This window comes from Phyllostomus discolor, chromosome 5 (assembly GCF_004126475.2).
Source record: "Phyllostomus discolor isolate MPI-MPIP mPhyDis1 chromosome 5, mPhyDis1.pri.v3, whole genome shotgun sequence".
Lineage (NCBI taxonomy): Eukaryota > Metazoa > Chordata > Mammalia > Chiroptera > Phyllostomidae > Phyllostomus > Phyllostomus discolor.
Window position 1 is genome coordinate 2,724,447 of NC_040907.2, and position 13,560 is coordinate 2,738,006.

Below are 13,560 nucleotides of genomic sequence, written 5' to 3' on the forward strand. Positions count from 1 at the left end.
CGAGCTCCGGGACCGATGCCCCCCCCCCACACCCTGTGCAGCCCCGCCCCTCACCTCCGGGTCTGGGCCCCCACCACGATCGGGGCGTGCACCGGGGCGAAAGGCAGCTCCTGCAACTGCTCGGCGACACACGGGCCGGGGGCCGGGGGCGTCTGGCTCAGGTCAGCTTCCAGGTGGGAGATCCCGCCCTCCAAGGGGATCTCCTGCTGCACAAAACGAGGGCCCCGGTGAGGCCCCAGGGACAAGGACCCTGGCCTGCGGCCCACATGGCGCTCGGACATGGGGGCTCAGCCGTGAACTGCCTGTCACGTTTTTAGCGCCAGCAGATAAAAACACGGGAAGCCCGGGTGCGCTCTCATTTGAGGCAAACAACAAACAATTCCCGTGCGAGTGTGCCTCACGCAGCCTCTGGGACGTGCTCACACTAAACAGTTGTTTTCATCTGACACCTGAGTTGATCTGGGCGTCCCGTATTTCACGCGAGTCGAAAGCACCGAGGCAGGGACCTTGGGGTTTGTGCACAACTCAGGGCCGTGGAGGGGTGGACGCTGGGCAGGGAGCTTAGCCTCCCCCCTGCCCCACCCCCGCACTCGTGGACCGAAACGAGGCCTCCTGCACCCGGCCCAGCAGGCTGCCACGCGAGCCCTGGCTCGAGGGTATACGCAGGGACGTCCTCGTCCCCCCGCCACCCGTGCTGTCCGCTTCCCCCAAAGCAGGGGGCGAGTGTCTGAGCCAAAAGCCTCTCCGGGACCCAGACGCCCTCTTTCCAGGTTGCTCCCCGCGCTGTGTTTCCGTTCAGAAAACACGCCACGTAACCAGAGCAGCCCCAGCAAAACCGGAGATGCAAGCTCCTCTTGAGCATGAGAGCCGGATACACAGGGGGTGGGGGGTGGGGAGGAAGGGGGCGGGCAGCAGAAGTAGGGTCACAGCCGTGAGGCCGAGAAACACCTGGTTGAACAACTGGATGAGCTGCAAACCCACGCCCCTCCCCCCACCCCCCACAGCCTAGGGGACGGCACCGCACGCTCCTGAGCGTCCTCCCCAGCGGGGCTGCAGAGCGAGCCGGGAGGTGCAGTCTGTAGGAGCCGGCCCGAGTCTGAGGCCACGCTCCGTGTGAATGCCCCACTGTCAGCACGGGCACGGGCCACTTCAGGCCACCAGCCGTGGCGTCATCGGGGGTGGCAAGGCCTCCCCGAGCTCCCTGTCCGCCGGCAGGAGGAGAGGGCCCTGGAGGCCGGCGGCCCGGGCTGCCTCTACCTCAGTCTCCATGCAAGGTCCCCCCACCCCCCCCCCAGCCTCTCACACCCAGAGGCCTAAGGGCGGTTTGCCTCGCCCGCCACCGGCAGGACGGCCCCGCCCACACGCTCCTTGGTCACCAGACTGGAGGCGGCAGGTCTCTGGGGCATGGACGGTCCCTACGCCCGTGTCACAGAGAGCCCACAGTGGGCCCGGGCACCCCACCTGGGCCAGCGTGGAGGCCGAGTCAGAGCCCTCCCAGTGTCAGGAGCCTGGAGCCGCTGCCTGGAGGGAACGGGGTGCACTCACCGCCTGTGCCTGCGAGGGCTCGGGGCTGTCGGGCCGCTGGGACGAGGGCCTGGCCGGGCGGCGGGGAGTCGGGGACCGTGGGGAAGCTGCCAGCTGGGAAAGGGACAGCTGGGGGGGAGAAAGCTCAGGTGAGAAGGGACGAGGCCCCCTGAGGACCTCGGGAAGGCCCCTCTGCGGCACCTGCCACACCCGCGGGGGGAGGGGAGGGGGGAGCCACGGAACGGCCAGCGGGGCCTGAGGCCTGCGCTCTCCGGACAGCGGCTGCTCTGGAACCCCAAACCTTTTCTGACCCCCTTCGCCCGAGTAAGTGAGAGACAGTCTCCGCTGGACTGAGACATTGGGATAAAAATAGCAACATGGAAAAGCAAGAGGAGAAGGGAGGTGGCCAGAGAGACGGGCTCTCTGTGCCCGTGGGCAGCAGGATGGCCAGCGGCCGTGGACCCTCTCCGGGTCTCACCCCCGTCTCTGGACGGACTTCGGCCAAGGCCCCTCCTGGTTCAGACCCCTGTGCCCCCGCCCCCCATGGGAACCTGCCGGTGCGGGCACCAGAGACAGACAGCAGGGGACGGACTCCCACTCGGCCACCTCAGTCCCGCCTGACCCCGGACAAGTCACCCACCCACTTGCCACGGCCCCCTGCTCTGTAAACTGGGGACAAGGACAGGGCCCGGGGCACAGGACTGTGGAGAGCATCACTCGGGAGTCCACGGGAAGGGCGTGGCTCAGCGCCTGGCACCGGGTAAGCCTCCTGCAGAAGCCGATGTGGGGGTGGGGGGCCGCACTCTCCTGAGACCCCCCGTCTCTCTCACCCCCTGGAGTCACACCCTAAACCGGGCGCTGGCCGCCCGCAGAGACCGTGGGCCCTCGGGGGGCTGGTACAGAGGCGGACTTGGAGCTTGAAGGGGCGTCCAAGGAGCAGGGGGCGGGGGCCGTGCACAGGGCCACAGGGGATCCCAGCAGCACCTTCAGGGGGCAGAGAGGGTCTGGGCCTCTCAGAGCCACAGGCTGTCACGAGCCTCTCCTGCCCCCGGAGGTGAGAAGTGCTGTCCCGCGGCCCCTGAACACCCGGGCCTGTCCATGGACACTGCCGCAGGGAGAACGCCGAGCCAGCCCCACGGAGAGGCCGGGGGGCCGTCTCCACACGCGTGTCTTCAGGGGAGCACAGCGTCCACGTCTGACCACGTTGCCCAGTAGCACTGCGCACACTGAACCCGCTTCCCGCGTCCTGGGGACGGCCTTTGATTCCGGATCATCCAGGTCCTCCGGAAAGTCGGTTTCCAGGGTGAGGCTGGCAGACAGAGTCCTGGGGGGGGGGGGGGGGGGGGCCAGCCTGGCCTCGTTCAAGGGCATGGAACAGCCTTTGAACGGCTCGGATTCCAGAGGGGCAGCCGCACCGGCCGGCCAGCGGCCCATGAGCCAGAGCTTCCTACCCACGCAGGAAACCCACCCTGTGCATGGACGAGCCTGCCCCCGACAGCAGCCTTGGGCCAGGCCTCTGCAGGGACCCCCCCCAAGCCCCGGGAAGCACACAGGCATCAGCTGTCCTTAAAGACACACGTAGGGAGAACACCCCTGCACCCAGAGCCTTTGAACAACGGGCCCCGGAATCCCGACAAGGCCCCCCAGGGCCGCACTTACCCCGGGTCCCACAGGCGAGTCCTGGGAGGCGAGCAGCCCCTGGGGCGGCGGCACTGGCGGGCCTGGGGGGAAGCACACGGGGCGGGGTGGCGTCAGCCTCGGCGGGGCCTGGGGCCCCCCAAGCTCCAACAGCTCAGGGCCTGACATGTACGCCCCCCCCAGTGGCATCCGGTGCTGCCACTCAGAGCTTGGCAGCAGCGACCAGGCAGTCACCACTTTAGCGGGGAAGACTCAGGCGAGCGTGAAACCCACCCAGGGCAGCTCCTCCCAAGCCCCCACCTCGGAGAATGAACCCTGCGCTCTGGCGCCGCCCGCCGGCCACCCCTGGCCCTGCAGGGCTCACTCAGTGCGGCTCCGTGAGAGGAGGAAGCACCGATGGGTCAGGTGCTCACGTGCTCACCTGGCCCCGCCCCCATCTTTTCACCTGTCACATACCTGCCTTCAGAGAGCTGGCCCGCCGCAACCCTGGCTGGGCAGAGCCCCGGTCCGTTAAATGAGAAACATGTCGGCAGACACTGCTGCCGCCGGGCTGCACGGCTCCCCGGCTCTCCCGTCACTCGCCCACACAGAGGCCCGCTACGCACAGCCTGGCCTCCGAGTCCCACGCGCTGGTGGTGTGGCCGTGTCAGTGCCGGGGGGCGTCCGGGCCGGCCCTGTACGTGGTCCCCTGACGAGGGGCTAAGAGTGTCCTCTGACCTTGGTGATGCCCAGCTGGTCTCAGCCTCCTCCACGGGAGCCCCCTGCTGAGCACTGTCCCCACACAAGGACGGGCGAGCCAGGCCGCTGCTGCCCTGTCCTGCTCCCACCCCTGTCCCCGGGCCCTGGGGGGAGGTCTAGGCCGAGCAGCCTCGCCCCGCCCCACACCCTGCACGGCCAGACCAGTGTCGGCTCATGGTCACTTCACACGCACTGCACCCTGCAGCTGCCCTGCCCACACCACTGGCCCCGCCCCCAGGGGGCTGCCCTGGCCTGACCCCAAGCCCCTCCTGACCCAGCCGTGAGAGAGGCACCGTCTGCCAGGGTGACCCACCTGGGGTCCCCGAGGACCACAACCCATCTCCTGCCCTCGCCGCCACACCCGGCCTCGCTCACCACGGTTCCCTTCAGCCACCGGACTCTGTCCACTGCACATGACCCCCACACCCGCTGGGCTTGAGGACGGCCTGGACCCCTGAGAAGTCGCAGCTTGCCCCAGGTGGCCCAGCCCTGCCTCCTGTGACCGTCCTGTGGTCCTGACCCCAGCCCGTGGCTCTCCCTCCTCCCTCCTCTCCCTGCCCCCTGGGGAAGGCAGGGCGGGTTCACCCCGGGCTGAGGGGGAATGGGGGGCAGGGACAGCAAGGGGGAGGCGAGGGGGTGCCGCCTCAGGAGGGCCCTCCTGCCAGCAGGCGGCTTGCTTGGCTCCCTTCTACCCAGCCAAGGTCATGCAGCCCCCAGACCGGCTCCTGGACCCTGGAACACCCGAGACCCAAGGGCCTCTGGCTGCCGAAATGAGCTCAGCGGGGCGGGAGGCAGGAGAGTGCGGAGCCCGGCCTCCCCGGGGGTAACGGCAGGTGGGGGTTCCGAGGGCCCCTCCCCGACAATCTCGGAGCTCTGCCCCGCAGCCCTGGCCCACCTCGCCCCCCACCCCCCGAAGTCCAGAGAGGAGCACAGAACGCAGCAGCCAGCGGAGCATCCTTTGTTCTGCCCGAAATGGAGCCTGACCATCCCCAGGCTGACTTAGGTGATGAGGGGAAAACTGCAGGAAACGGCACCATTTTCCTCTGCTGGGAGGAGCCCAGCCAGCCTCTGGGCGGGGGAAACCCGAACACTCGGGCGGGGGCAGTAACCCCTCCCGGCCTGGAGCCGGGCGCTGCCCGCATGGCTGTCGCCTGCCTGGAGGAGGAGGCAGTGCAGGGAAGGGCGTGCTGGCCGTGGGGCAGACACCCGCCTGCCGCTGACCCACGGGCCCCAGGGAGGCCCCGACTAACAGAAAACGCACCATAACCACGAACCACCCGACAAGGAGGACCTGGTCAGGGCCCCACGGCACCCCAACACTGGGGAGTCGGGGCACACCCATCTGAAAGGCCCCGCCCCAGCAGTGTGGGGGGCCGCCGTGCTTCCCCAAAGGCTCTGGGCACAGGAAGTGGGGGGGGGGGGTGCTGACCGGGCCCCTCCACACGGCGGGTCTCACAGCTGTTAAGCCGGCGGCGCAAGGGAATTCTGACGCCACCAGAACATTCGAAAGCAAAATGTGGGTCAGGGAGATTCCACGTCGGGAAAAACAAAGAAGCAGTGCCCTCTAGTGGCTGCCGGCACGCTCCCGCCGAGTGGGCCGGAGGGGCCCTGGCTCCCTGGTCATTGTATACAAGAACGAGAAGGACCACTCAGAGCAGAAAACCCTAGCACCTCACTTAAAGCGACAGCTGCATGTCATTAAGATTTCCAGAGGCCCCATACAGGTGGGTGAAATGTTGAAGTAAGAAATTCCCGCCGTACATTAAACACTAGCGAGGACTCCAGCCAGCGGCACCGGGTCTCGGGGGGCAGCGGTCTTCCAGTGCCTGGCGTCTGGGCTGAGGATGGTCGTGCTGCTGTGGCCGGGCCCCGTCCACGCAGACCTGCCGGTCCCCAGCGGTGGCCGAACAGCCAGTGACCCTGCTGCCACACGTCGGCACGGAGTTCAGTGCCAGGCCCTTCCGGCCACCCCCACGGCCACTCTTGGGGAGGAGCCCACGGCCCTGCCCCCGGAACGCCGGGCTGCAGCCTGGGCACCCCACCCAGAGGAGAGAGTCAACTCAGCCGGCCATCCGGCAGACGCCCGTCTCCGGGGCGAGGGGACTGTCTCAGGCCTGGAGCGCGCCACGGCCTCGGGGGGGAGGCCCCAGGGCACCCTGAGCACCCACCACGCTCCTCGCTGCACGGGCCCTGCTCTGCACCCAGCTCCCATGGGGGGTCGGGTGGGGGCTCCCAGAGGACGTCCCACCATGCAGTCCGGATGGGTGGCCCGCCCCCTCACCAACAGAGGGCGGCCCCACCAGGCGCCCAGGGGGTGACGGCAAGGGAGGCAGCCCAGGGGGGGACGCGTGACTAAAGGACGGGCCCTGAGGCCCGAGGGTGCGCGTGCGGCTCCTGGGCCGCCACCTGGAGACCCTCCTGGAAGGAGCCAGGGCCGAGCGCCCCAGGGCGAGGGGACAGATGGACGGGAGAGATGGACTGGTGGATGACCACACGGAGTCTTCTGTCACCTGAGCCCGTAACGCCCCTGTCCTGCTTAAGCCACTTTGAGTCCTTCCGTCCCCGGTGCCTGACGCAGACACAGTGGAACAGGGAGCTGCAGACCAGGGCCTGGCGCATGACGACCTCCCGGCCGGCCAGAGGTGGCCCTCGACCCATGGTTGTCAACAAAGTCCTACTGGAGCACACCAGGCTTGGTCATCTGCCTGTCTCTACGGCTCTCACCACAGACCGGCGGAGATGCGGCGTGGGGCAGGTCCCGTGGCCCCAACGCCTCGTGTGTCTCGTAAAAACACGCTCCCAGGCGGGAGGCACGGGTGCCTCGCCCAGCAACCGGGGCCTGCGGCCGGCAGAGGCTGGCAGGCAGCCCCGACACCTGGCGGCCCCGCCACAGGACAGCCACCGGGGGAGGGACGCACGTGGAGCTCCCCTCCCCCGGCTCACCGTTCATCCCCCGTCTCTCTAGCACTCCAGCCACCCGTGACCTTGAATGTTCCTGCAGCCGGCGAGGTCTTTGGGCACTCGGAGCTGGGTCCGGGATCGCTCACGGCTAGCCCCCCGACACGCCCTTCTAGCCTCCGAACCCCTTTTCACCGCAGAGGGACCTCAGGCAGGACGCTGGCTGGGTGGGCCTCGGGCACGGAGCAGGGGGCCCTGCGCACCAGATGCCAGCCACAGCAGAAGGGGCGGGGCCCGCCGGACAGGAGGCCGAAGCCCAGCTGCTCCTTAGCCACCTGCACGCACCCGACACATTGCCACCCAGGGAGCAGCGTCTCCTGGCTGAGGGCTGACCCCCTGCCCCTCCCTTAAAGCCACAGACTGTGGTCCCAGACGCCCACTCGCGGACAGGGCTGCAAGGACGCAGAAAGCGTTCTCTGAAAACAACCAGCTCACGGCCACATGAACAACACGAGATGGAGCCGCAGCCCACGGCTCTCGGCCCACCTCTAATTCTCGAGCCCCGTGCGGCAGGACGGCCACGTGACGTGGCCGCTAAGTGTCACCGACAGAACCTTCCATGGCCCCGAGTCAGGAGCCGCCAGCAGCGGAGCTGACTGGGGGGCGGGGCGCAGGGCGGCACCCGCCGTGAGCAGAGCTCAGCCACCCGCTTCCACCCACCCGTGGCCGCCGTGTCCGTGGCCTGGCTGGCGTTTCCGTGCTGAGTGCACTGAGCGCCTCTCCCCGGGGACAGGCGGGGGCCGTGCCGCGGGCCCGAGAAGGCAGCTCCCCGCCGGCACTCACCTGAAGGGGACGTGGCCGTCTTCCCGGAGGGCCGCCGCTCTGCCCGGGGGTGCCCTGTGGGCGCGTCCGGGTGTCCGTCCGGGCTCAGCGAGTACTGGAAGTGGACGGTCCCCGACTCCACCTGCTTCACCTGCGACCGACCACAGACAAAGGTGACCTCGCTGCCATCGTCGCTGGCAGCCATTGTCAGTGCCCTTTTACCGGGATGCTTCAGCCAGGCAAGACCCACGCACTCTCAGGCTGCAGTCAGGCAACTTTCTGAGCAGAGGGCAACCAGCCTCGGCCGTAAAAACACCAGGCGACCACACACGGCACCACAGAATAACCCCCACGCGCACAGGGATCGCAGCATTCCTGCCGTTACGAACGTGCCTTTAAATTAACCCGTGAAAACGGACTTTCCCAAACCCTGTGCCACGCCACCCCCCCGTGTCTGGCTTGCCAAGAAGGGCACGTGACCGGAACCCGTGGCACCTGACCGTGGAGACTGCTCCCTTCATTCAGCCCGTCTCCGGTCACTCCTTCCCGTCGCTGAGCAGCGTCCTGTCCTGCCATGCGGTGTCCCACCTGTTACCCACCCATCACGACTGGGCTGTTCCCAGCGCGGGCGAGAACAGGGAGCTGCCGCAGACACGGGAGTGCGCAGCGCCCGGCTCCCTGCGCTGTTGCTCCCAGAAGGCGCTTGCGTGTGACCCGAGCCCGTACTCCCTGCTGCCCCTCCGCTGGCCTCTGGGCCAGCCACCCCCACCAGCGCGCTTCCTGCACCGTGGCTTCGCCGGAGCCCGCCGTGGCTGCTGCTCTTCTCGCAGTCCTTCTCACCCCTCTCCCTCCTGTGCCTTCGGGCACTCACTTCAGAGCCGGCTTGTGTGCGCCTCCAGGACGTCCTGCTGGGGATCCGTCCTGCTGGGGATCCGATGGAGACGGCCTCAGTCATGGATGGATCGCTTGGGACTCCGCATCTGCCCCCCGTCACAGTGAATCTCGGTAAAGCGGTCCCAGCTCTCCGGGGGTTTCGGCCGTCCGACCGCACGGCAGGGCGGCCACAAGGAAAACGAGGACAGGCACCGAGCGCAGGGTGCCCGCGTGCTCGGAGGGCAGGCCCCGCACACAGTCCGTCAGACCCCGCTGCTGCAGGCGCCTCCGCACAGAACAGGGACTGGTAAGGCTGCCTTCCCAGCGGCTCACTGCCCGTGTGCAGACACGAGGGCGACTATTAAACACTTGACCCCCGGCAGCATGCCCTGCAGCCTCGACGAACTCCCTCCCGCACTTCAGGAGTTTCCTGTCGCTGCCTGGGGGTCCCCTGCAGGGGCGCCCCAGCCGTCGGAGGGCAGGGCAGCTCTGACGCCCCCTCCTCTCCAATCTGCGCGTCTTCCACTGTGTGCCCTCGCCGGGCTGCACGGCCGGGACCCCCCGAACCCAGGGCAGCGCTGAGCGAGGTTCTGAAGGCTCCCAGCGGACCTCTGCCGCCTGGCCCCGGGCCCAGGGGCGCGCTCAGCCCCCCACTGTGACGTGTGAGCTAACCAAGGGCTTTGTGAACGCTGGGACCAGACTGAGGGAATTCTTGCTCCGAGTGTCTACATAAACGGCCGTTAAATTTTGTCAAATGTGTCTCTGCGTCAGTGGCCAGGATCCCACCGTTTTCCTCCTTTAGGCTGTGACTGTGGTGAATTGCAGTTACTGACTTTCACAAAGAAAATGGCCTTGAGTTCCGGGGCAGACCCCCGCCTGGTCGCAGTGTGCTGTCTTCCATGTCGTTGGGTTCGATTTGCTAATATTTGGTTCAGTGTTTTGTGTCTGTGTCCGAAGTTTCCTTCTTGTTTCCGATGCCGGCGTAACTCGCTGCACGGACTGGGAACCGTCCCCGTCTCCTCCGCTTTCCGGAAGGCGTCAGCAGGGATCGGCACTGTGGCTCCTTTAAACGGTGAACCCACAGCGAGTGGGTATTTCTGTTTCAAAATACTTTTTAACTATGATTTCCATTTCTCTCGACATTGATGTCAGGTTTCCTACTGAAGCTTGGGTGAGTCTCGGCGGCTGGTTGTCCAGGATGGACTGACCCCTTCGTCCACGTTGTCAGATCTGTGGGCTCGGAGGGGTTCGCAGAGTGTGCGCCCTGACACCCTCCTGAGGCCCGTGGGGTCTGGGGTGTGTCCTCCCTCTTTGCTTCCTCCATCTCGCTAGGGGTTTATCGATTTTATTGATCTTTTCAAATGATTGGTTTTTGGTCTTTTTGCCGTTCTCCATTTTTTTCTTTATTGTTTTTCTGTTCTCAAATTCACTGACTTCTTCTCTTAGCTTTGTTATTTTTTCCTGCTTGCTTTGGGTTTATTTTGTTCTTCTTTTTCTAGTTTCTAAAGGTGGGAGATTAAACCATAGACTTGAGACCCTTTTCTTGTTCTAATACGAGCACTTAACACTATAAATCTCCACGTTAGCCGCATCCTACACATTTCGATACGTTGTATTTTCATTTTTGTTCAGTTCAAAATATTATCTTCCCCTTCCCTGAGGTCTCCTCCTAAACAATGGGTTATTCAGAAACGTATAGTTTAATTTCCAAGTGTCTAATTTTTCGCATTATCTTTGTTATTTATTTCTAACGTAATTCCATCACAATCACAGAATATATCTTGTATAATTTCAATTCTTTTAATATTGTTAAAGCTGTGTGTGTGTGTGCGTGTGTGCGTGTGACCCAGGACATGGTCTCGGTGAATGTCCCATGTGCGCTTGGAAAGAATGCGTGTTCTGCTGGCGGTGGGGAGGCGTCTGATCGATGTCACTTAGACCGGTGGTAGGTGGCGACGGGCAGGACACTCGCCTGCGTCTCGGTCGCTCTCTGGCCGCGGGTACGCAGCCTGCCCCGGAGGCCTGAAGGAGGCCCAGACCGCCCCGTGACTCGTCCGCCCCTCCTTTCAGTCCCGGGACTGCCGCCTGACACGTTCTGAAGCTCTGTCCTCTGCCTCAGGTGCACACACTCCTAGGGTGCTACGTCTTCTGGTGAACTGACCCCCTTATCACGTGCAATATCTCCCTCCTTCCCGGACATTTATTGCCTTTGCTCCAAGTCCGACCTGGCCTCCACTCCAGTCTTGCCGGCTCAGTGTTGGCACGGGATGCCTCCCGGCCCGTCTCCGCCCACCAACCCGCATCACGGCCCCTGCAGGGAGCGCCCGGCCACCGCGTCTGGTGGACCTGGTTCTCTCACACGACCGGACAGTCTCCGCCTCCAGGGCGGCACGCTCAGACGGCTCACAGTTCACGGCGTCCTCGTCTGTCGGGACTCGGGGCTGCCGTTCGCCATCATCCGTTCCCTCGGTTGTGCATTCCTGCTCCCCCTCCTGACCCCTTTGGAGTTGCTCCATGTTCTCCATCCAGTGGGGTTTTCACTGTCTCTTTGTATCATATTTTTAGTGATTGGTCGGACTACTCAGAATCGGTATTTTATTACCTCAAGTGGGATGTGGACACCCGATCAGCACACAGATCTCTTTACCCTTCCCCTTGATTTTGTAGTTGCCTATACACACACACACACACACACACACGGTAAAACTACACATATCGCTCATTTATGTGTGTGTGTATACATACATACACCACAAATCCTACCACTGTTGTAATCGTGGCCTCGACATCAAACACACTCGCAGGAGCTCAAGAGGAGGAGGACTCAAGTGGTATCGTCTCTGTTGCCCTTCCGGGGGTTTACTGCTGCCAGTCACGGTAAGTTCTCCCCACTCCCACTCTCCGTGGATTGACGCCTGCCACTCCCACTCACCTGCCGGCTCCACGGGCTCGGGTGTTTTTCCCAGGGGGGTGTAAGCGAGTAAGGTGACCTAGCTGGGGGAGGGGCAGAGGACAGGCCACCCCAGTGTCCGGCAGCCTGACTTTGCAGGTGCAGGGGCTGTCGCCAACGGTGACAGGTCCAGGAGGGAGCGGGAGGGCTTTCAGCAGTGGGGGGGGGGGGGGTGAGCCAGGTCTGTGACCGCCCTCACTCACCATCTCTGGAGAGGGCGTGCTCGTCCGAGCGGGCAGCCCCGCCCCCAGGGCACTCGGAGGGGCGGGGCCTGTGGGCATGGGGCCGGCCCATCATCTAGTGTGGGGGAGGGGGCGGGACTGCCACTGGCCTGCAACACGCAGGGCGGTGGGCCCGGAACGTCAGCAGGGATGACCTGGAGACACTCTTGGACTAGAAGTGACAGTCCCTGTGACAAGTGGCAGCGTTCGATGTGTCCGTGTCCTTAAGAGAGCCAGACCTTCACCCAGTCAGGACGGGGACGCAGTGGCACGAGAAGCCCAAACCCAAGGAAGCGAGAGTTTGTTTACCTGCAGGGGAGGCCGAGGGGAGGAAGGGAGGGGGTGCATGAGACTCTGGCCACAGCACACGGGCCTCGCACCGTGACGCGGCGGTTCTGTGCCCCGGGCTCCGGCCAGACCCAGCGGGAGCGAAGGGACACTCGGCCCCACAGTGAGAGGCGTCCTTCACAGCAACAGAAGCCGCACCGTCAGCGGCCCCCGTGCAGGTCCCCAAGGTATCGTCGTCCAAGTCATAAAGGACAGCGCTGAAGCAACGTTTGCTGCTGGAGTCAGCACACAGGGGACACGCAGAAATAGCAGGGACGGTCCCTTTACCCAGGAAAACGAGACACCCAAGTCCTGCTGAGACAGGCTGGGCGCGTTTCGGGGGCAGAAGCGGAAGAACCGCCGGCGTGCCCAGACAGGGTGCCGCTGGCACACCGGGGCCAGGGCGGGGGTTCCCCACAGTGTCTGTGGCCCCCTGGGTCACTGCTGGCCAACCCGCAAGGCCACCAGTGAGCCGGGGACAGACGACACCACTCATACCCCCCCCCACCTGGCTGTGCCCCACCCCCTGTGCTCCCCACACCGCGGTTCAGAGACAGCCTCCTTTCAAAAGTGGCGTTTTTCCAACCCTGGCTGTGGTCCCGCCCTCCTCCCATGGCCGGGGAGAGCCGGGGCCTGCGGGTGTGAGTGACCAGCCCCAGGACGCGCTGGGCTGCACGCCGGCCGCCTGGCTCCCTCCCCGGCCCTCGTGCCACTTGGGGCCCGCCCCCCAGGGCGCCACGCGTTCCCAAGTCCTTCTCTAAAAGCCTCAGGCAGCACCGGCGTGGATCTGGTTGCCAAGTGCGTACACATAAGAACCACAGCCCCGCAGGTCACCCGAGAGACTGACGCACGTGGAGAGTGATGTACAGACCCAAGGTCAAGGTGGCCTCCGTGAGCTCACAGCTCACAGCAACTCAGCAATCACACGTCTTTAAGGGCACACCCACGAGGAACAAAATCTCCTCGTGAAACATCAGCAAACACACGTGCCAACTTCTGAACATGCAGGCGCCTGCTAGAAGCTCCTGGTAGTAAGAGTCGTAATTGTGAAGCGTCGACGACTCACCTCTTCGGAGCTCATGCTGGCCGGGGGCACCTTGTAGACCAGGCGGTGCAGGGGGCTGGGCCGGATCCCGCCCTGGAGAGGCAGCATCAGGCTCCCGGAGCCCGCCTCCAGCCCGGGCCTCCAGACGGCCCAGCGCACCGTGCGCGTGCACGCCAGGCTGGCCAGGGAGGTGGCAGAAGCCGCCTGGAACGGGAACAAGGCACATGGCGCGTGAGCCACCACACCGTCCCCGCAGGCGGGGGGCAGGGCGTTCTCACCGGAGGGAGCAGGTGGCCAGGCCAGGGAGCCTCACGGCCGTCTCACGCGGGAAGGGCCCGAAGCAGAAGCAGGACACGGCGTCCCACGGCAGCAGAGCGCAGGGAAGCCGCAGGGAAGCCGGCCTCCTGTTCTGAGAGCCCGCTGGCCTGGCCCGGAGCCCCCACCTGGAGGAGGCCAAGCCACGGGGAGGGGGTGGGGGATGCAGGAGGAGAAAGGGCCCGAAGGCGGTGGGTGGGCACATGGGC

At 65.2% G+C, this 13,560-nt stretch overlaps 1 protein-coding gene across 3 annotated transcripts in view; it reads right to left on the minus strand.

The window, feature by feature from the left end:
• The window catches only part of NPHP4 (nephrocystin 4), a 65,488-nt gene that overhangs the window by 23,008 nt on the left and 28,920 nt on the right, over positions 1–13,560 (minus strand). For all 3 annotated transcript variants that reach the window (XM_036025225.1, XM_028511538.2, XM_036025226.1), the window contains 5 exons: positions 13,058–13,240; positions 7,642–7,771; positions 3,184–3,245; positions 1,546–1,653; positions 55–203 (listed from right to left, as the gene is read on the minus strand). In XM_036025225.1, coding sequence (XP_035881118.1) covers positions 55–203; positions 1,546–1,653; positions 3,184–3,245; positions 7,642–7,771; positions 13,058–13,240 — 632 coding nt within the window. The remainder of the gene's footprint in view (positions 1–54; positions 204–1,545; positions 1,654–3,183; positions 3,246–7,641; positions 7,772–13,057; positions 13,241–13,560) is intronic.